At 42.2% G+C, this 26,578-nt stretch overlaps 1 protein-coding gene and 1 long non-coding RNA gene across 4 annotated transcripts in view; one reads left to right on the forward strand and one right to left on the reverse strand.

Moving 5' to 3' along the window:
- Window positions 1-24,626, reverse strand: part of LOC139578133 (lactadherin-like) — a 41,008-nt gene extending 16,382 nt beyond the window's left edge. The window contains exons 1-3 of one of the 3 annotated variants that reach the window (XM_071405379.1): window positions 24,416-24,622; window positions 5,497-5,619; window positions 4,759-4,890 (exon numbers count right to left, since the gene is read on the reverse strand). In XM_071405379.1, coding sequence (XP_071261480.1) covers window positions 4,759-4,890; window positions 5,497-5,619; window positions 24,416-24,497 — 337 coding nt within the window. In that variant the 5' untranslated portion in view covers window positions 24,498-24,622. Of the gene's footprint in view, window positions 1-4,758; window positions 4,891-5,496; window positions 5,620-24,415 lie in introns of all 3 variants that reach the window. The other 2 variants (XM_071405380.1, XM_071405382.1) reach the window with 2 other exon arrangements.
- Window positions 23,382-25,858, forward strand: LOC139578135 (uncharacterized). The gene is made up of 2 exons (XR_011675495.1): window positions 23,382-23,838; window positions 25,315-25,858. It is a non-coding gene; the product is annotated as an uncharacterized lncRNA (long non-coding RNA).
- The last annotated feature ends 720 nt before the right edge of the window (window positions 25,859-26,578 follow it).

Consider the following 26,578-nt stretch of genomic DNA (forward strand, 5'->3'; position numbering starts at 1 on the left):
TCAGACACGGCTTTCAGTATTGGTCACTGCCTCCCCATTGAAGCTTTCAGGCCAATTTCACACGGCCGGTAGAAGTGCTGGCGTCAGACCTGAGCGGAGGCTGTGACATTGTCAAGGCAGACTTCATTCACTTTTCTGCCTCCACTTCCCTCTTTACCCCGGCAACAGGGCAGCTGACGTCTCAGGAGTGCTGCGTTCGTGACCACTTTCCATTGGCTGGATGAGATTGAGTGAGTACGATTTGCGTGTACGGTGGGTTTGCCATGTTTGTGTATGCCAGTGTGTTTTAGAATGTGTGTGTGTGTATGAGGATGTCAACCTGTTTAACAGCAGGGAAGATTTTGCTACTACTGTACGCATCCGAGTTGGCTGCTTTCGAAGAGTCTTACCTTCACAGAGCCTCGGTCGCCTTGTTCCCACCACACACTCTGACCCCAGCCTGTAGGAGCTGCCGAGGATGCTCCTCACTCACTGCCCACACACACACACTCTCTTTCTAGCACACACACACAAAACACCCTCCCCAATACACACACTAATTACTGAGTAATACAAAATGTAAAATAATTAAATAAAAACAGGCATCAGGAGTTCTAAATGAGTTGTTTGGGGGCAGAGAAAGACAAGCCCAAGGAACCTCACATACATCTGCAGCCAAATAAATGATCTTTACAGTCCTCACAAAAACATTATTTAATTAGCGTAAAAAGCTAGCTAGCGCTTTAGCTTGTCTTTTCTGGGAGGTGGGTAATGTACTAAGGAGTCAGAGCTTGGTTAAGTACTCTTTTGTGGTGCACATGGATAAGCATTGCCGTGAACTTTTAAAATCATATTAAATTATTTATGGCATAAATAGGGGCATGAACATTGAGGAGCATGAAGAGAATGGTGTCCCTGACTGAAAAACGAAGAAGAAATCCAAACTGACAGATTGAACTGCATAATGCCCAGTAGGCAGTACCACAGAAGATTCACTTTGGTGTGAGGGAGGGGGAAAACTGATGTGTTGTTGACATGATCAGACTGTTTCTAGTTTCTGTGACACGCTGCTGTGGACGACTCAGCAGATAAAAGGGATAAATAGTGCTGACAACGGCAGTCCTCTCTGTGCGTGTCCCTCTGCCCCACGGGCAGCATCAGCTAGCAGAAGGACTGAACACATAGGAGCAAAGCGCCTGGGTCCAAACCGAGAACAAGAGGGAAAAGTACATTCCCTGCCTGAAGGGGACTATTTCATGGGTTGCACGTTTTGTCACAATGCCCATGGAGCATTCTACTCAATGCTTTGTCAAATGTGCGCTGATGAAGATTCCATAAAAAGTGCATTACAGTGGCTTGGAAATAAAAGGACATTTCTAAAATTGAGATAAATAATAAGCAGGAAAACCTTTGGGCATTATTTTGATGTCACCAGGTTGACTATATATATGCAGTATAACGTTAGCTAGCTAAATAAGATTTGAGGGGAGACCATACTAACGTTAGCCAACTATGCTGGCTAATGACAACATTGCAGTCTGTCTAAAGCAAATTTGACGACATGATTTTGATGGCAAACATTTGGGCACAAATATAGATGGCTGCGGCGCCTGTAGAACATTCATAAGGTTCCGTGTAGCTCAGTTGATAGAGCATGGCACTTGCAGCGCCAGGGTTGTGGGTTCGATTCCCAGAGGGGACCAGTACAAAAAAAGTATTACAATTCAAATGTATTTCCTCACTACTGTAAGTCGCTCTGGATAAGAGCGTCTGCTAAATGAAGTAAATGTAAATAACAATGGCAATGACGCGTGGATAGCAGAAACTACTGTAAACAGAGCAAGTGTGGATAGCAGAAACTACTGTAAACAGAGCAAGTGTGGCTATCAGAAACTACTGTAAACAGAGCAAGTGTGGCTACCAGAATCTACTGTAAACAGAATGCTAGCAGAAATTACTGTAAACAGAGCATTTGAGTCACAGAAATGGGAGCACAGAGCTTAACCTGTCCACTTCAGACTAGCCATATCCTGTGTGGTTGAGGCACCTCCTAAAAACAACCAGAAATCTGCCTGTCACACATATTCTCTCTCACACAAACCCCTAATTACCGACAAACCACGGATAGCTCAACACATTGCATCATTGTGTTTGTCATAATCAACCACTTTTTAATCTGTAGACCTAATAAATGTTCACCATGCCTAATTTAAAACTAAACTTAGCTTGATTTGTTTTTTAAGCCATACATTTGGGATAGTGCATGTATACGATTCCTTCCAAACTAAAAGGAGCTTTTGGCATATTTTTGGTTGCTCCATTTTCCTGTTACATAGCAGCACACAGTCACCACCTGTCTCTTACGTGCAGTGCTTTAGGCTGCTCGGGGGCCCAGCGTATGCTGCCAGTTGGGAGTTGAACCATATCCGGAGAGACGCTCCCGTAAGGACAACAGCTGCTTGGGTTGAAAAACCCACTTACTGCCGCCTCAGCCTCCTGTGCCTCTGTATCAACGCCATGTCAGAATAACAGTTTTTTCTGTTTCAAATCCATGTCAGAACTGGTTTTCATCAAATCAAACTGTGTCACATGCGCCGAATACAACAAGTGTAGACTTTACCGTGAAATGCTTACTTACAAGCCCAACAGTGCAGTTCAAGAAGAGTTAAGAAAATATTTACCAAGTAGACTAAAATAAAAAGTTATAATAAAAAGTAACACAATAAGAATAACGAGGCGATATACAGGGGGCACCGGTACCGTGTCAGTGTGCGGGTGTACAGGTTAGTTGAGGTCATTTGTACTTGTAGGTGGGGGTGAAGTGACTATGCAGATAGATAAGCAGCGAGTAGCAGCAGTGTACAAAGGGGGGGGGGCGTAAATTGTCCGGTGGCGATTTTATTAAATCGTTCAGCAGTCTTATGGCTTGGGGGTAGAAGCTGTCGAGGAGCATTTTGGTCCAAGACTTGGCACTCCGGTACCGCTTGCCGTGCGGTAGCTGGGAAAAAACAGTCTATAACTTGGGTGACTGGAGTCTCTGACACCACCTATTATATAGGTCCTGGATGGCAGGAAGCTTGGCCCCAGTGATGTACTGGGCCGTTGGCACTACCCTCTGTAGCGCCTTAAGGTCTGTTGCTGAGCAGTTGCCACACCAGGCGGTGATGCAACCGGTCAGGATGCTCGACGGTGCAGCTGTAAGAACCTTTTGAGGACCAGGGGACCCATGCCAAAGCTTTTCAGTCTCCTGAGGGGGAAAAGGTTTTGTCGTGCCCTCTTCACGGCTGTCTTGGTGTGTTTGGACCATGTTAGATCATTGGTGATGTGGACACCAAGGAACTTGAAACTCTCGACCCGCTCCACTACAGCCCCGTCGATGTTAATGTGGGCCTGTTCGGTCCGCCTTTTCCTGTACGTGTTGTTGCAACGTGTTGTTGCCTACTCTTACCACCTGGGGGAGGCCCGTCAGGATGTCCAGGATCCAGTTGCAGAGGGAGGTGTTCAGTCCCAGAGTCCTTAGCTTAGTGATGAGCTTTGAGGGTACTATGGTGTTGAACGCTGAGCTGTAGTCAATGAACAGCATCCTCACATAGGTGTTCCTTTTGTCCAGGTGGGAGAGGGTAGTGTGGAGTGCGATTGAGTCATCTGTGGATCTGTTGGGGCGGTATGCGAATTGGAGTGGGTCTCGGGTGTCCGGGAGGATGGTGTTGATGTGAGCCATGACCAGCCTTTCAAAGCACTTCATGGCTCCCGACATGAGTGCTACGGGGCGGTAATAATTTAGGCAGGTTACCTTCGCTTCCTTGGGCACAGGGACTATGGTGGTCTGCTTGAAACATGTAGGTATTACAGATTCAGTCAGGGAGAGGTTGAAAATGTCAGTGAAGACACTTGCCAGTTGGTCCGCGCATGCTTTGAGTACACGTCCTGGTAATCCATCTGGCCCAGTGGACATAGAAAGAATGGCAACCCATAGGGCCTCTCTATATTCAGCTATTAATAGGCTACATTTGGTAATTAAGATATGTATTAAAAGCTGTGTAATATAAGTTAGCAATGTAAGTCATGACTCTATTCTTTAGAATTACATTGTATTAATTGCATACATTTGTTTCTTGCTAAGATTTCTCAAAATAGGACGCTGCCCCTTTAAGACAAATGTTCCAAAAGACAGACCGTCATGGCTACAGTAGGCTAGGGAAGACAAATGCTAGGTGTCTTTTTGCAGCCATCTTTTAGCAGACTATCAACAGTAGCCAGGATATTCCTAGTATTTTCACTATTCAACCTAGTAGCCTACATCAACTCATGTAGGCTACTGCTGCAGAAGTTATGACTTGCAGGAGCGTGGTGGTGTTTGAACGGCCAATCATATTGCTCAAATACAAATAGCATGACTTTTCCGCGTGTATTCTTCAATGGTTTTCAATGGTAGACCGCGACAGAGCAGGTAAATGGTGAACTGAAACGCACTGAAAAGTGACTGGCCCGGTCGACCGATGAGATCCACTAGTTCTTGCGAGTGCACCAAGTTTGAGTGTGTTGACGTGTCAGTTTTAATACACTTTTTAAATCAAAGTTTAATATTTCAAATTGGATTGTATATCAATATGGATAACCCACCATTCTGCCTAGAAAAAATAACATTGCATCCTCATGCAAAGTTAATAAATTCAACCATTGGCAGCCATATGCTTCCATACTCAACAACTTGGCCAATAGATTCTATTTGAATGTAAACGTTGAGCGGCTCTTACTGCCCTGGCAGCGGACTCTTACTGTTCTGGCAGTGGACTCCATCAAAGCCATCCTGGCACTTGCAGATGTACTCGCTGAAGACGTCCCCTCTGCGTTTCTGGCCAGTCACGTCGCAGAAGGCATCGTTCTTGCAGGGGTTTGGGTTGCAGGGCCCTGGGAAGCAAATATAACTTATTATTAACTCTCATTGTACTACCGTTGTACCAGGTATGTGGGACCGCGATCACATTCTCTTTCTACAGCAACGACTTGGGTCAGAGAGAGGCAAGGGAGGAGGATAGGGAAGAACAGCATTAGGGCGATACCTTGTAGTACAGAGACAGCCTCTCAGAATCTTCCTCTAACACTGCCCATGTGCCATCTGTCGGAGTAACACCTTAATGAACCCTCAACACATCCATAGTGCTTTAGAAAGACTTGCTATAGGCATTCATTACAGCTTGGGACTCCTTATAACTGGCCTACAAATAACTTTACAATTTAATAACTATACATGATACTAATTAAAATACCTAGCTATAAATGGGGCGGCAGGCAGCCTAGTGCTTAGAGCATTGGGCCAGTAAAGTTTGCTGGATCAAATCCCCGAGCTGACAAGGTAAAAATCTATCGTTCTGCCCCTGAACCAGGCAGTTAACCCACTGTTCCCCGGTAGGCCATCATTGTAAATATGAATTTGTGGTTAACCGACTTGCCTAGTTAAATAAATAAAAATTAAAAGTATGCTTTTGTGCAGATATATTGCTCTGTTGTCCTTACCAGTCTCGGTGTCATTGCATGTGTCCCCAGTATAGCCATCGGGGCAGATACAGATGAAGGAGGATCTGGGGCCAGTCACACAGCTCCCCCCATTACTGCAGACATTTATCTCACAGTAGTCACCTGGGAGAGAGGAACAGTGACCAATATTTAACCAGGAAGCCTAAGTCAGAAGACCCTCTTTCTAAAAAGGTAGAAAGGAAATTGGTTATTCAACAATGTATTCAATCGTTTACTCCGTAGTGGCACACAGATCAGCATTGACACACTGTTTTTAATCGTGAAAATGTTTTGTAATTCCTACAAAGATGCCTGGCATTTCCTGGTGACTCAGTAATAGAGTTAACAACACACTTTGACACCTACCACACTGTCTACTCCTATTAGGCCAGTGGACTTGATTTGGACAGGCCAAGAGATGACACAGCACTGACTGTCATGAGTGGCTTGTCTGATTGCGCTAGCCTGCTGACACAGCGTTTCAAGACACACAGATACTGGAGGTTTCCAGTCACTAGTGCGTCTGGCTCCAGCCTGGTCTGTTAGTCCACAGTGTTTCAAGCTTTTGGCATGAGGCTCACAGGGGGAATTCAGACTGTGCCTCCCAATAAATCTCTACTTTCTCCTGAAGTGTGCACTTGTACACTCCTCCCCCCCCCACAGAAACCATTGGATTGGTGTAGACATGGTGGAAACTCCCTGTAGCCTATATTTCTCCAAGAGGAAAAACAATGCCACTAGGGGAAAAGGAAGCAATGCGGGGGAATTTGTACTTAAATGCTGATGTTAGATTAGACTGGAGAAAGCGCAAAGTCAAAATTTAGAACGAACTGACAAGTGGAAGAGTTATTTGTGTAGGAAGTGGGGAATAATAGCTGTGGACTGTCAACTGATCGCCGTGGACTATGTGAACCGATTGCTTTGAATTAGGGGGTCTGCGGTGATGGCACGTTGGTGAGACTCAAAGCTTTCCGTCTCAGTGTTTCCCTTCCTTCTCCGCCTCTGGCACCCAAACACACCACAACCTCTGGGCAAAGTTTATCCAGGGTGAACATGGCTCTAGCCTGTGCCAGGGGAGCGTGCGTCTTCATATCCTGTTTTGGGAACAGACTATATATTTAAAAAAAAGGTGGTTTCAGTAGTTCCCTCGAGCCAATCACAGATTAGAAGTGTTTGATTTCGATCGGATAAAGAAAACCTGCCACCTAATTGCCTTCCCCCAAACCAACCAATTTAGATCGGAATTCTTCAAGGAAGGAAGGATGCCTTTTCAAAGTACTCAAAGGCCATCCAATGATTTATATACACACACACACACTAGATGATTAACACGGGGTGATGTTTTGAAGCCACCGTGCCTCCATCTTGGCACTCCCCCACCATTGTAAAAAATAAGCTATAATAACACACATTTATTAATGTCTACATTTGTTTTGCCACGTTTATTCTGTTAGACATTGATGAATACTTTATATATTTTGTGTGCTAAACATAATTTTTTTTTTTTTTTTTATATACAGTGGGGAGAACAAGTATTTGATACACTGCCGATTTTGCAGGTTTTCCTACTTACAAAGCATGTAGAGGTCTGTAATTTTTATCATAGGTACACTTCAACTGTGAGAGACGGAATTTAAAACAAAAATCCAGAAAATCACATTGTATGATTTTTAAGTAATTAATTCGCATTTTATTGCATGACATAAGTATTTGATCACCTACCAACCAGTAAGAATTCCGGCTCTCACAGACCTGTTAGTTTTTCTTTAAGAAGCCCTCCTGTTCTCCACTCATTATCTGTATTAACTGCACCTGTTTGAACTCGTTACCTGTATAAAAGACACCTGTCCACCCACTCAATCAAACAGACTCCAACCTCTCCACAATGGCCAAGACCAGAGAGCTGTGTAAGGACATCAGGGATAAAATTGTAGACCTGCACAAGGCTGGGATGGGCTACAGGACAATAGGTAAGCAGCTTGGTGAGAAGGCAACAACTGTTGGCGCAATTATTAGAAAATGGAAGAAGTTCAAGATGACGGTCAATCACCCTCGGTCTGGGGCTCCATGCAAGATCTCACCTCGTGGGGCATCAATGATCATGAGGAAGGTGAGGGATCAGCCCAGAACTACACGGCAGGACCTGGTTAATGACCTGAAGAGAGCTGGGACCACAGTCTCAAAGAAAACCATTAGTAACACACTACGCCGTCATGGATTAAAATCCTGCAGCGCACGCAAGGTCCCCCTGTTCAAGCCAGCGCATGTCCAGGCCCGTCTGAAGTTTGCCAATGACCATCTGGATGATCCAGAGGAGGAATTGGAGAAGGTCATGTGGTCTGATGAGACAAAAATAGAGCTTTTTGGTCTAAACTCCACTCGCCGTGTTTGGAGGAAGAAGAAGGATTAGTACAACCCCAAGAACACCATCCTAACCGTGAAGCTTGGAGGTGGAAACATCATTCTTTGGGGATGCTTTTCTGCAAAGGGGACAGGATGACTGCACCGTATTGAGGGGAGGATGGATGGGGCCATGCATCGCGAGATCTTGGCCAACAACCTCCTTCCCTCAGTAAGAGCATTGAAGATAGGTCGTGGCTGGGTCTTCCAGCATGACAACGACCCGAAACACACAGCCAGGGCAACTAAGGAGTGGCTCCGTAAGAAGCATCTCAAGGTCCTGGAGTGGCCTAGCCAGTCTCCAGACCTGAACCCAATAGAAAATCTTTGGAGGGAGCTGAAAGTCCGTATTGCCCAGCGACAGCCCCGAAACCTGAAGGATCTGGAGAAGGTCTGTATGGAGGATTGGGCCAAAATCCCTGCTGCAGTGTGTGCAAACCTGGTCAAGAACTACAGGAAACGTATGATCTCTGTAATTGCAAACAAAGGTTTCTGTACCAAATATTAAGTTCTGCTTTTCTGATGTATCAAATACTTATGTCATGCAATAAAATGCAAATTAATTACTTAAAAATCATACAATGTGATTTTCTGGATTTTTGTTTTAGATTCCGTCTCTCACAGTTGAAGTGTACCTGTGATAAAAATTACAGACCTCTACATGCTTTGTAAGTAGGAAAACCTGCAAAATCGGCAGTGTATCAAATACTTGTTCTCCCCACTGTATATACACACATACAATTCGTTAAAATATATGTTTTAGAAAGTACTAATGTTACTGTCCCCACTACAAGCAAAAACTTTTAAAACACATGTAATTTGGTCCTTGAAACATTTCAAATCGAAAAACTGCAGAATTCCATTAATTCCTTCTTCTGCGGAGTGACAATATGGCTGACCATTGGCTTCAAAGGCTCTCATTGGCCAATACGTAGCATCAGCAATCCAGGATTTATATACAGTGCCTTCGGAAAGTATTCAGACCCCTTGACTTTTTCCACATTAATTCCACGGATTAAATAGTTTCCCCCCTCAATCTACACACAATACCCCATAACGATAAAGCAAAAAAGGTTTCGAATTTGCCAATTTATTAAAAATTTAAAACAGAAATATCACATTTACATAAGTATTCAGCCCCTTTACTCAATACTTTGGATGCTGTTATCACTGCCAAAGGTGCTTCAACAGTCTTCTTGGGTATGACACTACAAGCTTGGCACACCTGTATTTGGGGAGTTTCTCCCCTTCTTCTCTGCAGATCCTCTCAAGCTGTCAGGTTGGATGGGGAGTGTGGCAGCACAGCTATTTTCAGGTCTCTCCAGATATGTTTGATCGGGTTCAAGTCCGGGCTCTGGCTGAGCCACTCAAGGACATTCAGAGTGTTCCCGAAGCCACTCGTGCGTTGGCTTGATTGTGTGCTTAGGGTCGTTGTCCTATTGGAAGGTGAATTTTCACCACGGTTTGAGGTCCTGAACGCTCTGGAGCAGGTTTTCATCAAGGATCTCTGTACTTTACTCTGTTCATCTTTGCCTAGATCCTGACTAGTCTCCCAGTCCCAGTCGCCGGTTGTCCTTCTGGAAGGTTCTCCCATCTCCACAGAGGAACTCCGGGGCTCTGTCAGAGTGACCATCAGGTTCTTGGTCACCTCCCTGACCAAGGCCCTTCTCCCCCGATTGCTCAGTTTGGCCGCTCTAGGAAGAGTCTTGGTGGTTCCAAACATCTTCCATTTCCGGATGATGGAGGCCACTGTGTTTTTGGGGATCTTCAAAGCTGCAGAAATGTTTTGGTACCCTTCCCCAGATCTGTGCCTTGACACATTCCTGTCTCGGAGCTCTACGGACAATTCCTTCGACCTCATGGGTTGGTTTTTGCTCTGACATGCACTGTCAACTGTGGGACCTTATATAGACAGGTGTGTGCATTTCCAAATCATGTCCAATCAATTGAATTTACCACAGGTGGACTCCAATCAAGTTGTAGAAACATTTCAAGGATGATCAATGGAAACAGGATGCACCTGAGCTCAATTTCGAGTCTCATAGCAAAAGGTCTGAATCCTTATTAAAAAAATGCGTTATTTACATATTTAATAAATTAGCAAATATTTCTAAAAACCTGTTTCCACTTTGTCATTATGGGGTATTGTGTGTACATTGCTGAGAATTGTTTATATATTTTTTATAATCAATTTTAGAATAAGGCTGTAACGTAACAAAATTTGTAAAAAGTCGAGGGGTCTGAAAACTTTCCGAAGGCACTGTACATCGTTCAAGACCTTTTGGTCATCCTTGTCAGATCTTTTTTCAGAGGGAATTTATACAGGACATCCATCTTCTTTTTCACAACGTAGCCTTTCGCTATTTGGCAAGGACATGCTAATAGAAATAGATACAGAATAGATGTGCTCCGGTGCATGATCCATTTCACCAACATCCTGTTATGCGATGTAACCCAAAACCGAGTCATCAACATGTCTTTCCCAGGGGTGTCAAGTGTTCTTAGTGGTGTCATGGCCTTGTTGAGAACGGAGTCTCAGTCTCTGGGTGCAAAGCTTTGGCAGCACCCACACGTCCGTATCTCAATATCTATTTGTTTATCTTTAGGAAGGAATGAAACCTCCCTCTTTCTATTAGTGAAAATCTATAGTTACATATCAGGATATTAGTTTGAATAAAACATAAAAATCGGCAATATTATTTTTGCGCTGAATGGCTGTACCTGTACCAAAATGGTTTCCTTCATAGCTTGTTAGTCATCTTTTTAAATAGGGAGCCAATTCGTTTTCAGCACTTTTATTTCCATGACTGATCAAAACTTGTTTTATCGTGGCTCTCTCGTCCCTCTGCAGCAGACAGGTGGTGAGCAATATGTTTGGAAAAGCAAATCGCAATACACATAAAAATCGGCACCTAAGTATTGTGATATTACTGTATCGTGAGGTCCCTGGCAATTCCCAGCCCTATTTCCTACTACGCAGCAGACGGCTCCGTCCGAAAAATCTTTAGTGCCAAGCAAAATGTAGCCCATGTTGAAAGAATGACTGTCAGAACAATGGCCTAACTCATTAGTGTACACCGAACCAAAATGTTTTGCAAATTTTTTTTTTTTTGAGTTTCCGAGTTCTCTTCCATTTCGTGCCCTACTGAACACAGCCCTGGTCTTCGAAACTGAAATGTGGATCATGTACTACTTACTGGGTTTCTGTGAGTAAATTCAATTAGAGACTCATTTGTCAAGGTGGTTGCAGCTTAAAAACGGTGGTCTAACCACCACGACTAGAAACGGCCTAAATAAGCACACTGGGACTTTAATACGCACTGGGACATAAAATAGCTACTTAACTCATTCTCTTCTCCAATTAAAAACAGCACATTCAGTATTGCTGTTCAGCAGAAACTACCTAACAAACATCAAGTGATCATAGGGAAGTGGTTTATTACTTTCTATGTTGTCAACACATTTCAGTGATAACCTGTGGCTTTCCTTATAGCCAAAGTTTCACTTTCATTTATTGAGAAATCGTTTAGCTTCTACAAATAGTTCCTGCCATTAAAAAAAATTATAATAAAACCTGATGACATTTGTTGATAAAACAAAACGAAGTGGTGCACTCATTTATGTCTATTCAAAAAGTAATCAAGATGTGTTTGTAATTAACCTTTATTTAGGCATGGGGAGTCCAGCCACAGCAATTCATCATCTTTCTATCCTCAGTATTGAATAGGAATGGAGAAGGAGTTTAGACAGGGTGGAGTTTATAAGGGATTTTCTGACTCATTGGCAGTTGGTCATGGAATTGGAATTTCCGTATACTTCCTGAATTGACAAGAAATTAAATTGAGTCGGGGAGGCATGGGGAGTCCAGCCACAGCAATTCTTCATCTTTCGATCCTCAGTATTAAATGGGAATGGAGACCGAGCATAGCGTGGAGGTTAGAAATAGTTTGCTGACTCATTGGCAGCAGTGGGGGTATCGACATGTTTGATCAGCCGATCTGGTTGATTAGTCTCCCTCTCTCAACAGCTGAAATTTGAGTCAAGTGTTAAGTCTGAGGAGACTGTAGGCTAGAGACACTCACCGATTAATATTCCATCTCTGTGAGAGAATATAAAAAGAGGTCAATGATTAAGAGTTAATAGCAGTTGAATAAACATGCCCTGATAAGTGTCAACAGTGGCAGTTTTAAGTGTTGACCTCTGCTCACATTAACACCAACAGGGTCCCACCACACCCCACAACTGCCACTAAATGTAAGTATTGTATACTTGATATACTCTGAGTTCCATGACAGACTGACCAGGTGAATCCAGGTGAAAGTTATGATCCCTTATTGATGTCACCTGTTTAATCCACTTCAATGAGTGTAGATGAAGGGGAGGAGACAGGTTAAAGAAGGATTTTTAAGCATTGAGATAACTGAGACATGGATTGTGTATGTGTGCCATTCAGAGGGTGAATGGGCAAGACAAAACATTGAAGTGCCTTTGAATGGGGTATGGTAGTAAGTTCCAAGCTTTGTTTCAAGAACTGCAATGCTGCTGGGTTTTTCACACAAGAGTTTCCCCGTGTGTATCAAGAAATGGTCCACCAACCAAAGGACATCCAGCCAACTTGACAACTGTGGGAGTCAACATGGGCCAGCATCCCTGTGGAACACTTGACACCTTGTAGAGTCCATGCTCCGATGATTTGAAGCTGTTCTGAGAGCAAAAGGCAGGGCGCAACACAATATTGCGAAGGTGTTCCTAATGTTTAGTATACTGGTGTATGAGAAGGCATGTCCCCTCATTATAAGCCAACCAGAGTCATTCAACTCAGTGTGGCAGGCAGGGTTGGCAGGACTTACATGGCAGTTTGTTACTGTTATTATAAAACTCTAGTGAGTAACAGCCCAGACCTTTCAGGTATTTTTATGCCATTGTAATCCTTGGGCGGGCCGCCGAAGCGTATTCAAACAGTGTAAACAAATTTTTACAACATATTATTTATTTTTGTTACATTTGGGATGGAGTGTAAACTTAAAAATATTTAGAACCAGAAAAGATAATGGACCGATATATACTCAAGCAATAAGGCCCGTGGGGGTGTGGTATATGGCCAACATAACACAGCTAAGGTCTGTTCTTAAGCACGACGCAACACGGAGTGCCTGGATACAACCCTTAGCCGTGGTATATTGGCCATATACAAAAAAACAGAGGTGCCTTATTGCTATTATAAACTGTTTACCAACGTAATTAGAGCAGCAAAAATTTATATTTTGTCATACCCATGATATACGGCCTAATATACCACGGCTCTCAGCCAATCAGCTTTCAGGGCTCGAACCACCCAGTTTATAATTATAAATAATATAATCTTTGAAAACTAACAATCACCAAAATAAAATATAGACAGTCAGGGAGAATTGAAATATCCAAAAACAATGAATATAGCAGTATTCATTTTGTTCTTATGTTTGAGCAAAATGACATGTCAAAATGCATAAATTAGCAGGAAACGACCTTTAAAATCTGCAAAGTTCTCTCAGCTGCATGGCAGAATATGTAGGATCGCATTAAAATTGGCTTAAAAATGCAAAACAGTTCTCTACCACCAAGATTGGGGCCTCAAACTCTCTAAAATGTTGCCGTGCCAACGAGCTGACCGCGGTCATTACCACCCTGCCACCATCTAAGCCCCTTTTTGATCCAAAAAGAAAACCTGCCTTTCCCCATGTCCCAGAACCCTGCTGGTCCAAATACCACAGAAAGGCTTCAGCCACATGACTCACCATCTAAATCAGGAGATCCACAGACAGAGAGATTGGATTTGAGTTAGGACATGAGTTGACCGCGTAAGTATTCGCCTCCTCCGGTATAGTCGGAGGAAATAAATTTCCCTGTATAGAGACCATCTGAGGTTTTTGGTTTAAGAGTTCAAGGAAATGAGGAGTCACTCCAGATTGATCTGCTGCTGAGAATCTCAGGCTGCTTGGACCAACAGGCACACACCGACAAGGGTGACCAACAGGCACACACCGACAAGGGTGACCAACAGGCACACACCGACAAGGGTGACCAACAAGGGTGACCAACAGGCACCGACAAGGGTGAATGTTGAGTAAGGGTGCACACCCAATTACGCATCTAGAAGTAGGCCTAGGTTACCTGGCCTATGCACAAATGTAGGTCTATAAAATGTGCCCATTTAGGGATGTCTGATAGTATTTCTGATTGTGGAGCTTCTCAAAATCATTTTTCTTCACCTCAAACAGCAAGTAACAAAGTCTGTTGTTAGAATGACAATATTTCCTCAATGTATTGGACAAATATTTGTAATGCGTCATAAATACCTGATTACTTTTTCACATTTACATTTGAGTAATTTAACAGAAGCTCTTATCCAGAGTGACTTACAGGAGCAATTAGGGTTAAGTGCTTTGCTCAAGGACACAGAGATTTTTTTCACCTTGTCAGCTCGGGGATTCGAACCAGTGACCTTTTAGTAGCTGGCCTAAAGCTCTTAACCGCTAAGCTACCTGCCGCCCCTACTTCTTATCGCTTGCACAAATAGCCTACAGCTGTGTCTGTCCCGAGTTCACTGAAGCAAGAAACTGTGTGCCCAGAATATTTTATAGAATGTTGCAAGTTTGCTAGCGGGAGCTTCTACTGGACACAGTTGATAGTTTACAGACAGGCCATGCATAGCCAATGTGATTTGTAGGATATTTATTTGTCAGGGTCTGAGACCTGTAGAGCGCCAGCCAAAGTCCAATGACTAACTGCCATAGGCGCCAAATGGGAACCGGGGGGGGGGAATTAAATCACCCTTCAGGGTCGATATTCATTAAGCACCAAAGAAGAAGAAAGCACACTGAAACGAAGGGAATATACCTGAACTTAATCTCAGAGGTATGCTAACTCACATAGGCTACAGTAGTGTCTATGAATTTCATGCTATACACTAGTATATTATTATTTTAACTAGGAAAGTCAGTTAAGTACAAATTCTTATTTACAATGATGGCTTACCGGGGAACAGTGAGTTAACTGCCTTGTTCAGTGACAGAACAACAGATTTTTACCCTGTCAGCTCGGGGAATCAATCAACAACCTTTCGGTCTCTGAATGACTACCATTTTTCTGTGTTACACTTCAGGTGGTGTATAACGAGCAGAAACTAAAACATCTCAACTGTGGAAGGTTTTAATCAAGTGAGTCTTTGGTGGCCACAAAATAACGCTGCGAAGTTTGAATTGGAGTTTGGCTACATGTATCAGATCATGGGATGGCGTTTAAAATATTTAACACAGCAGATTGGAATGTGGGACGAGCGACAATGATTGAAGCCCGAATTAGAATGTTCCATACTGCGATGAAAGATTCATTAGCCGGTCGTTATTCAAAATTAATACGAGACCAAATCGGTTGACATTAAAAGTAAAGTCGTCAGAACAAAATGAGACAGGTCCCCAAAGGCTGGACCCTACTGGCACTGCAGATGGCAAGGGCTATAGCAGGCAGCAGCCTTTTGAATGGTTCATAGGACAAACACACACTAGAAATCGAGCAATTGGCCCTGCAGTCCAGCTATATTTAGCCTCGTCTCTCTCAGCTGACTGGAGTGGTCTTGTTGTGAGAAGAACTACGTCTCAGCATGACACACAACATGGCTTTGCACTTCCCTCCCCACAAGTCTGAACACAGGGGACCAGTGACCCTGATTCCTACCATAGAACCAACCCAAACTACACTGGCTCTGATATTTTCCTTTGCAGCAACTATTGTAGATGCATAACCAGGCCAGCCCAGCTCAGCTCCTGTCAAATCAGGCACTGAATCTTACACTGAGCCTTCCCAGTCAAAGCTACCTATAACAAACTCCCTACCTTCATTCCCAGACCCTTCAGTTCTTCCCTGGTCTTATAGACATTTTATATACAGTGGGGAGAACAAGTATTTGATACACTGCCGATTTTGCAGGTTTTCCTACTTACAAAGCATGTAGAGGTCTGTAATTTTTATCATAGGTACACTTCAACTGTGAGAGACGGAATCTAAAACAAAAATACAGAAAATCACATTGTATGATTTTTAAGTAATTAATTTGCATTTTATTGCATGACATAAGTATTTGATACATCAGAAAAGCAGAACTTAATATTTGGTACAGAAACCTTAGTTTGCAATTACAGAGATCATACGTTTCCTGTAGTTCTTGACCAGGTTTGCACACACTGCAGCAGGGATTTTGGCCCACTCCTCCATACAGACCTTCTCCAGATCCTTCAGGTTTCGGGGCTGTCGCTGGGCAATACGGACTTTCAGCTCCCTCCAAAGATTTTCTATTGGGTTCAGGTCTGGAGACTGGCTAGGCCACTCCAGGACCTTGAGATGCTTCTTACGGAGCCACTCCTTAGTTGCCCTGGCTGTGTGTTTCGGGTCGTTGTCATGCTGGAAGACCCAGCCACGACCCATCTTCAATGCTCTTACTGAGGGAAGGAGGTTGTTGGCCAAGATCTCGCGATCCATGGCCCCATCCATCCTCCCCTCAATACGGTGCAGTCGTCCTGTCCTTTGCAGAAAAGCATCCCCAAAGAATGATGTTTCCACCTCCATGCTTCACGGTTGGGATGGTGTTCTTGGGGTTGTACTCATCCTTCTTCTTCCTCCAAACACGGCGAGTGGAGTTTAGACCAAAAAGCTCTATTTTTGTCTCATCAGACCACATGACCTTCTCCCATTCCTCCTCTGGATCATCCAGATGGTCATTGGCAAACTTCAGACGGGCCTGGACATGCGCTGGCTTGAGCAAGGGGACCTTGCGTGCGCTGCAGGATTTTAATCCATGACGGCGTAGTGTGGTACTAATGGTTTTCTTTGAGACTGTGGTCCCAGCTCTCTTCAGGTCATTGACCAGGTCCTGCCGTGTAGTTCTGGGCTGATCCCTCACCTTCCCCATGATCATTGATGCCCCACGAGGTGAGATCTTGCATGGAGCCCCAGACCGAGGGTGATTGACCGTCATCTTCAACTTCTTCCATTTTCTAATAATTGCGCCAACAGTTGTTGCCTTCTCACCAAGCTGCTTGCCTATTGTCCTGTAGCCCATCCCAGCCTTGTGCAGGTCTACAATTTTATCCCTGATGTCCTTACACAGCTCTCTGGTCTTGGCCATTGTGGAGAGGTTGGAGTCTGTTTGATTGAGTGTGTGGACAGGTGTCTTTTATACAGGTAACGATTTCAAACAGGTGCAGTTAATACAGGTAATGAGTGGAGAACAGGAGGGCTTCTTAAAGAAAAACGAACAGGTCTGTGAGAGCCGGAATTCTTACTGGTTGGTAGGTGATCAAATACTTATGTCATGCAATAAAATGCAAATTAATTACTTAAAAATCATACAATGTGATTTTCTGGATTTTTGTTTTAGATTCCGTCTCTCACAGTTGAAGTGTACCTATGATAAAAAGTACAGACCTCTACATGCTTTGTAAGTAGGAAAACCTGCAAAATCGGCAGTGTATCAAATACTTGTTCTCCCCACTGTATGACACTGCCAAGGCAGGGTGAAGACCAAAAGTGGCCTTTCCTTGCCTCCCTGGTGCAGCAGGGCTGCTGGTGGTTCAGTAACATGGAACGGGTTCAGCAAGGAAAGTGTGGGGACATGTACAGTGCCTTCAGAAAGAATTCACACCCCTTGACTTTTTCCACATATTGTTATAGGCCGACTTTTTTTTTTTTTACTGGCCTACACACAATACCCCATAATGTCGAGGTGGAATTATGTTTTTAGAAATGTTTACAGTTTAATTAAAAAATGTAAAGCTGAAATAAGTCAATAAGTATTCAACCCCTTTGTTATGGCAAGCATAAATAAGTTCAGGAGTAAAAATTCTCTTAACAAGTCACATAATAAGTTGCATGGACTCACTCTGTGTGCAATAATAGTGTCTACCTCATCTCTGTACCCCACACATACAAGTGTCTGTAAGGTCTCTCAGTCAAGCAGTGAATTTCAAAACACAGATTCAACTACAAAGACCAGGGAGGTTTTCCAATGCCTCGCAAAGAAGGGCACCTATCGGTGGATGGGTAAAGATAAACGACACTGAAGAAGCCTTTGATCATGGTGAAGTTATTAATTACGCTTTGGATTGTGTATGAATACCCTCAGTCACTACAACAATGCAGGCGTCCTTCCTAATTCAGTTGCCGGAGAGGAAGGAAACCGCTCAGGGATTTCACCATGAAGCCAATGGTGACTTTAAAACAGTTTGTTTAATGGCTGTGATAGGAGAACTGAGGATGGATCAACAACATTGTAGTTACTCCATAATACTAACCTAAATGACAGAGTGAAAAGAAGGAAGCCTGTACAGAACGCAAATATTCCAAAACATGTGTCCTGTTTGCCATAAGCCACTAAAGTAATACTGGGAAAAATGTGACAAAGCAATTCACATTTTGTCCTGAATACAAAGTATTGAATTTGCCCCAATCATATAACTGAGTACCACTATCCATGTTTTCAAGCATAATGGTGGTTTTATGGGTATGCTTGTAGTCGTTAAGGACTGGGGAGTTTTTCAGGATAAAAAAAGGGGGAAAAAGCTAAGCACTGGCAAAATCCAGGAGCAAAAGCTGGTTCAGTAAGCTTTCCACCAGACAAGATGAATTCACCTTTCAGCAGGACAATAACCTGAAACACAAGGCCAAATCTACAAGTTGATTACTAAGAATACATTGAATGTTCCAGATTGGCTGAGTTAGTTTTGACTTAAATCTACTTGAAAATCTATGGCAAGACCTGAAAATGGTTGTCTAGCAATGATCAACAACCAGAGCTTGAAGAACTTAGAAAACAATAAAATGGGAAAATGTTGCACAATCCAGGTGTGGAAAGCTCTTGAGGACTTACCCAGAAACACTCACTGCTGCACTTATGTAAATTACATTTCTGTATTTCATTTTCAATAAACGTGCAAAAATTGAATTGATTTTGAATTCAAGCTGTAACACAATAAAATATGTGGAATTGGCCAAGGGGTATGATGAATACTTTCTGCATGGCTTGAAGTGGTCATTAGTGGCAGGAAGTTCCCAGATTCTTGGCTGAACTCTGAATTCTGCCGGCAACATCCAGAGAAGTGACTCAATGTTTGGGTTGCTGCAGCCGCCACACCTATTTACCGTGGCTAGTCTAATGCCATTGAGAAGAAAATTGAGTTTGACTGTATTTTAGGGCAGGGACTTTCTCCTTTAAAGATGCAATCCGTAGCGGTGAAACTGCCACGTCCGTTTGCGATATTACAAATACATTACTTCACACAACTAACAGTTTTTCCCCCATCATTGCATGCACAATAATACAGCAGAGTACTATGATTTTTTTTAGATTTTTTTATTTTTTACAACGATGCTGGATGCTCATTTCCTCAAAACATAAACAATAAATGCGCCTGGGGGGTGGGCCAGTTTTGCAGTCTATACAAACGTGTGTAGCATTAAACCAGAGTTTAAATTAAAATCTGAGAAAATCTAACCCAATGTGTGACCCGTTTCAAGAAGCTTGGTGAACGTCGCACATCACTACTTCACAGGAGACATTTGAATGTTTTTTAATCAAAATGCGTTTTTGGCAGAAATGCGTTCTGGAACATGTGAACTTTAATGTGGCTTAATTACAAACATGTATGCCATCTGTAAATACAAATAAAATCATTAAAATTACAAGCCTAACTGGTTTAGCCACAGAAAACGACTGGAACCTTCCCGCTAGCCATGATTAGCTGAGATAATGGATGGGCTGGACATGCTGAGAGATGAGTTTGGATTGGTCTGCCATGTAGCAGGCTTCTGTCTATAACATGAGATGCTCAGTATGTGTAGATAATCCTTGCTACCGCTGCTTTTTTGAAAGATAACGTTAGCCATGGAGATATGCAAAAGTATTGCTACTGCTCTCAACATTGCTGCACATAATTTAGCAGGTGCTATCGACAAAGATCAGTGGGAAAATAGTTGTGATGGGACTACTTTTCTGCACAAGGTCATTGTGAACCGGTGTGACTTGACACAACAACGGGCCAAACAAGCTGCAGTAACCTACAAAACAAATGGAAAAGACACGCTACCATGAAGCGTTCATCCATGTATGGGTAAGAGTCTAATTACATTTTCAGATATTGTACATTTCTAATTTGGTCAGAAAGTTGTTTTCATGCAAGTTAAAGCATACTGTTAGCTTGCTGGCTCACTAGCTAACGTTTTGTGTATGATCCGTGTAGTAATATTATTTGTATCCATTTGCATTGCTAGTTATAGCCTAATGTAAGCTAGCTAACATTGAACCTAGTTGGTTAGCTTTAGCTACCTGCAGATTCATACTACAGCATTTCATGCACAGTGACTAGCTATGTCAATCCATTTGTACTGTAGCTATGGGTTGGGATTATGATTCATTGTTTAGCTAGATGTCTAAACAAAAGGCTCCACTTCACAAGAGAATGATTACATAATTCATCAAGTTAGCCAGGTTTGTCTGGGGGTGATTATGGCCATCAATTGTATTTCATGAACATGTGTACATGTCTAGACAATAGTGACCCATCCACTTAGCTAGATGTGGCTGGGGGGGGGGTTACAGCATTTATTTCACATGACACATCAATTTAGACAAGTGTCTGGGTAAGCATCATCTAATAATAAAATATATATACAATATTCTTATCTGTACACTTTCAAAGTCAGATTAGGATATAGGCCAAGGACTAAATAAAGTGTATTTTTTACCTGTAATTTTTCCTTATTGTAGGCTATTAGTTTCAGCACTTTGTCTTGAAATCTTTGGTTGTTTACTACACTACCTTACTCACTCTGTTAAGCACATGGCCTCACATGTGAATCCTTAGAGATGGGTGGGGCTAAGGCTTAAGAGGGTGTGAACAATGCTGAATAGGTGTAAACAGATAGCTCTCCAGTAGGTGTACTAAAACATTCAAGGGCCCTTTTCTCAAAAGTGGGTTTACAAGTTTATCAACTTTCAAAGCAGGATTACTTTCCCATTGTTCTTCAACTGCTACCATTTTATACCTCTGAGTCTATACTTTTATGCATTGTAAAAAAATCTAATTTAAAAAAACACTTAAAATGTTGCTACCTAAGAACGATTTGAGGTGGTGGGTCACATATGGTCATTTCCATGTAAAAGGACCCATGAGCACCAACCATGTAAAGTACATAGAAGCATGTCAAATTAGTGTCAAATGAAAGCTAGGCCTCTATATTTTTCAGAAATTAAAGCATGTATATACACATTTTAACCATTTCCCCATCTTAAATATTAGGAATAAGGAAATGTTTTGATTTCTGGTCAAACAGATTGGAAATGGCTCTTTAGCAGAAAGAAGGTCTTAAGGTATTCAAAATACAGCAAAACACAAAGTAAAGACCCCTGTCAACTAATATCAACACATATTCTGCCTTCTGTAAGTTAAGAAACATTGCCTTGTGCCTTGAAATTCTGCTACCAAAAAACACACATATCTACGATATTTTCTAATTTCTCTCCCTCGTCAGGAGGAATCTGATAATAAAAGTTCACCGAAGTAACATGTAAACGGTAGACCTATCAATTGGTTAGTGCTTTTACTGATATCAATTTTGTTTATGAATTATTATGTGATTAAAACTGTAAATTCTGTTAGGAAATTGGTAATGTAATTTCTGCAATTAGATTGGCTACAAGGGGAAATCATAGTAGTCAACAAGCCACAGTTGAGTTCACAAGTTTGGACAGCACAGTAGAGTTGAATACGCTATAATGTACTCTACTGTACTTTGTTGTCCAAACTTGTGAAAGACGTACATCTATGATTGGTTCAGATTTGATCTGGACCAACCAAATTTGGTCTTGCTTGGGGGCAGAGGTCATTAAAAGAATAGTCAGTGTTAGGCTTGGGCGGTATCCAGATTTTAATAGTGTCATACCGTCCTTCTCTCATCCTGGGATTTACGGTATTACCAACATAGCACACAAGGGGGCGCTAAAACGCAAGACAAGTCCATTTGGCCTCTTACCAGAATGCTAACAAAATTAGCACAAAGTAACAATGAAAATCACAGACGCTGTTAGCTAAATGCTAACGAGCGAAAACTAACAAACTAATTGCAAAGACAGGCAAATCCAGCTCATAAAGTTATACAAGCGTTGCTAGTAGCTACCGAATGTCATTTTCGATGAGTGTGGACATTTACGAGCGAAAGTGAACAAGGGAAATTGTGCAAAGTTCAGTAGCTGTGTTTTTCCTAAAGAAAGAGCAGCACATGGAGCAGATGGGAGAACAACGGACGAGGGGGAAAAAACGCTAGTAGGACACACAGGGAAAAAACGCTAGTAGGACGCACAGGGAAAAAACGCTAGTAGGACGCACAGGGGAAAAACGCTAGTAAGACGCACAGGGAAAAAACGCTAGTAGGACGCACAGGGAAAAAACGCTAGTAGGACGCACAGGGAAAAAACGCTAGTAGGACGCACAGGGGGAAAAAACGCTAGTAGTACGCACAGGGGAAAAAACGCTAGTAGGACACACAGGGAAAAAACGCTAGTAGGACGCACAGGGGAAAAAACGCTAGTAGGACACACAGGGGAAAAAAACGCTAGTAGGACGCACAGGGGGAAAAAACGCTAGTAGGACGCACAGGGGGAAAAAACGCTAGTAGGACGCACAGGGGGAAAAAACGCTAGTAGGACGCACAGGGGGAAAAAACGCTAGTAGGACGCACAGGGGAAAATGGCAACTGTACAGAACTCAACCAGAGCTCTTTGACTTCTGGCATTAAAGCCATTATAAGATATCTGATGGCAAACATTTAGTAGTAAATTGTATACGTGTGTAACTTCATCACCTCCCATGGACCACACAAGAGAGACCAGCTGATATATATATATAGAACGCTATGGACTCATCAGCTCCCGCTTTCTTCCCTTGTGCTATTTACAAACAAACACGTGACTGGCTCAACTGTTCTGGAGGACTACGGTAAGCATTATAATGTAAAATAATGTGTCAGGTGACATGAAGAACTCAATCTGCTTTATCTCCTAACGTATTGCACAAGTTAACTGCAGGTATTAACTTTAAAAAGCAGCTACAAATATTCACATTTATTGAAAAACTTAAAGTAAATAGTTGACGACATTGGAAAAAAAACATCCCTTGGCTTTTACCAAATAGCCCAGGATACGGTATACCACCCAAGCCTAGCCAGTGTGTAGAATAATACCCAAATATGCAAAAGAGGATATTGTTATATTTATACCTGTTAGACCTATTTAGAATACATCACCATGAAGAGAATGACATTCATATCCATAATTATGCATTCCTGTGTAGTACAGATCAGGGACCCATGATGAAATTCAGTTATCGGGTGTAAATCCACTTCACTTACTGTAGTTCAAAAACCAAAAGAGATTTTTTTCAGGGTGTTATTGTCATAGCTGACACCCCATTCTTTCTGCAGACATCTTGAATCTTAATTAAGAGCAGATAATTAACAGAGTTTTTGGGAAACGTGGACAAATTCAAGAAAACTGGGAGATTTTACTTCAATTCCATCTGCAGTTCTTCCAGTAAATGTGTTTTTGTAAAATGTTAAAATGTGTCCTTGTGCCTACAGTTGTATGGTGAGATAAACGTTGAAATCGGAGAGTCCGCGCTTAGGCATATCAAACTGAAAAGTAGGCTACTGCTGGTCACAAAATGTCCACTTTTCTGACGACAGTTGAGGATGAAGGCAACAGTCTTGTATGTCCTTTCTATTCGTCCACATTTCCTGGGCGCAAACAAAGCAGTGCCAACGACATGCGGATGAGAGTTGGACAAACATAATGGACACTACTGTGAGCAGCACTTTGAACAGAATGCCCTTAGGTGTGAGTTCTTTCATAAGGAGGTTTGTATACTTAACTACTTATGCCTTAAGATGTTTTGAATAGCTATTCAGAATAGGTTTCCTGGTTTGTGAGGCACTGTAACCAAGAAAGTCTTACGTTATCTTTAAATCTACATAGAATAGTAGTTGGTTGATAGTAGTTTAAGCACAATTGCTACCGCGTGAGTGATACAAATTAGATTAGCCACGTCAGACTTAACCAACCACTACTGTAGATAAAAAAGTGTGTTCAAAACTGTCCATTGCATATTGTTAGAGCAAATAAAGCATTTTTTTACAAATTCAAAGCAAAACATGCTCGATTCCATGCGGCAATGTGTTCCAATGACTCACTCAAATAACTCTCCAATTCCCAACACAGGAATGCGCGGTTGTTACATTGGGAAAGGAACTGAATTGGTATGGCCACTTATGCCAGGCTTGGAATGTCTACCTCTTACCCACACACTGTCGAAATATATAAATTGCACCACTTTCCGAAGAAAAACACTCATGACACCACCGACTGATGTCAACCGACACACGGCGTGCTAAACGCATTATAAAGGTTTACTATAAACAAAACAAAAATACTTACCATTCACTGTGTAAATGGCACCAACCAGAAAACAAAGAGCAAATAGTTGTATGCAGAAGGCGAAACAAGTTTGGGTCTTCATTGTGGCCTCTTTCACTCTTTCTTTTAACTCTTGCGGACGTTTGGACGACTCCTCAGCTCTGACAAAAACACAGCTGCTCGGTGTAGTGTTGCCAGTGTTGAGATTGGGCGAGTTCGTTTTGCATGGCCCAGTGCTCCGGGTAGGTGGTAATTTATTTAAGGGCCCTGGACCGCTCACCCGGGGCACCGGGCCATGGAAAACGAACTCGCCCAATAAGCGCTAGCAGGCGTCAGAGGTAGCACGTGCATCTCTGCTTCCATCCAATTACATTATGTTGTATGATTGTAAGCTCTCCTCTGGGGTGTGATTTAAAAAAACGGTTGAATGTAAATATAGCGCTGTGAAAAGGCGTGGGCAGCAACTGTCAGAGTGAGAATGTTAAATTGATTGTAATGTATTGTTGATGCATAATTACGTATACTATCGAACAGTTTCGTGGCACAGCGGTCTAAGGCACTGCATGTCAGTGCTAGAGGTTTCACTACAGACCCTGGTTCGATCCCGGGCTGTATTACAACCGGCCGTGATCTCCCATATGGCGGTGCACAATTGGCCCAGCGTTGTCCGGGATAGAGGAGGGTTTGGCCGGGTAGACTGTCATTGTAAAATAATACTTTGTTCTTAACTGACTAAATAAATAAAGGTTAAATAAAAACAAAAAATTATATTGTTTATGCAAAGCTTTTTGAATGTGTTTTGTACCTGATAAGCCATGTAGCTTAACATTGCCACCGGATAAACTGGATAACTAACTACTGTACTCTCTCTCGTTGTCTCTCTCTCGTTGTCTCTCTCTCGTTGTCTCTCTCTCTTCTAGTAGGGAGCTCTCCAGAAGGGATCTTCTAGTAAGGAGCTCTCCAGAAGGGATATTCTAGTAGGGAGCTCTTCAGAAGGGATATTCTAGTAGGGAGCTCTTCAGAAGGGATCTTCCAGAAGGGATCTTCCAGTAGGGAGCTCTTCAGAAGGGATCTTCCAGTAGGGAGCTCTCCAGAAGGGATCTTCCAGTAGGGAGCTCTTCAGAAGGGATCTTCCAGTAGGGAGCTCTTCAGAAGGGATCTTCTAGTAGGGAGCTCTCCAGAAGGGATCTTCTAGTAGGGAGCTCTCCAGAAGGGATCTTCTAGTAGGGAGCTCTTCAGTAAAGCTATTTGATGACCCCTTCTAAGAACTTCAAACACATATTTCCTGATCTCTCCAATAGTAGGCCTATGATATCAAAGCTCCATATGCTCCTCATTAGCTTACAATACGCAGCAGGTGAGGGAGAGGGTCAGTATGTTAACTGCATGAGTCATCTGTAATGACTACTATTTCTAACTGAGAAGTGAAGAGGTTTTGAAATGATAAACCCTTATCATATCTGTCACCATAGCCTACTGTGTTTATCATTATACTGAAGTTCTCTACTGTCATTGTATTCAACTCTATTCTATTTATTTTTACTTTATTTTTAATATATTATCTTTTATAATTTTACCCCTAACCCTCTCTTAATTGGAGTAAACTAATGGACAACAATATTTGGACTTCTACTTCCAGTTTATACATACTATATACATTTTACAGACACAGTATATTTTACAGTAGTTATCTTTTACATTTATTGTATTTTAATCCTGGGGCGGTGTGTAAGAATTGCCCTGGCAGATTTTGGGTCCCAGTTTATCCCTGGGGTTAATTGGTTCACTAAACGAATATCTATGATAATACCTGATTCCTTGGTCCAGTCTTATCTTGGTGGGTTTAAATGAATGAGAAGTGAAGCTTTATTGTAATGTTTGAGTTAATCATCTTGTGTCTGGATGTAAATGGCAATAGTTCATGTAAATAGTATTATATCATAGTATTTCCTATCTATTTAAAGTATTTTTCCAGGCCCCTGATGTGCAGAGAACAAATTATAATTTGTTTAGCAATATTTTCACAAACTTGTATTTATTATACAAATATTTATCAATTAAGATACATATTTTCTCAATAATAATAATAATAATAATAATGACTATATGCCATGGCAGAGCCAGGGTGAAATTTCCCTTTAAGGTTCAAATATTTATCATGGTTACAGTATTTCTGACTCTTTA

Source organism: Salvelinus alpinus, chromosome 6, assembly GCF_045679555.1.
Source record: "Salvelinus alpinus chromosome 6, SLU_Salpinus.1, whole genome shotgun sequence".
NCBI classification, from domain to species: Eukaryota; Metazoa; Chordata; class Actinopteri; order Salmoniformes; family Salmonidae; genus Salvelinus; species Salvelinus alpinus.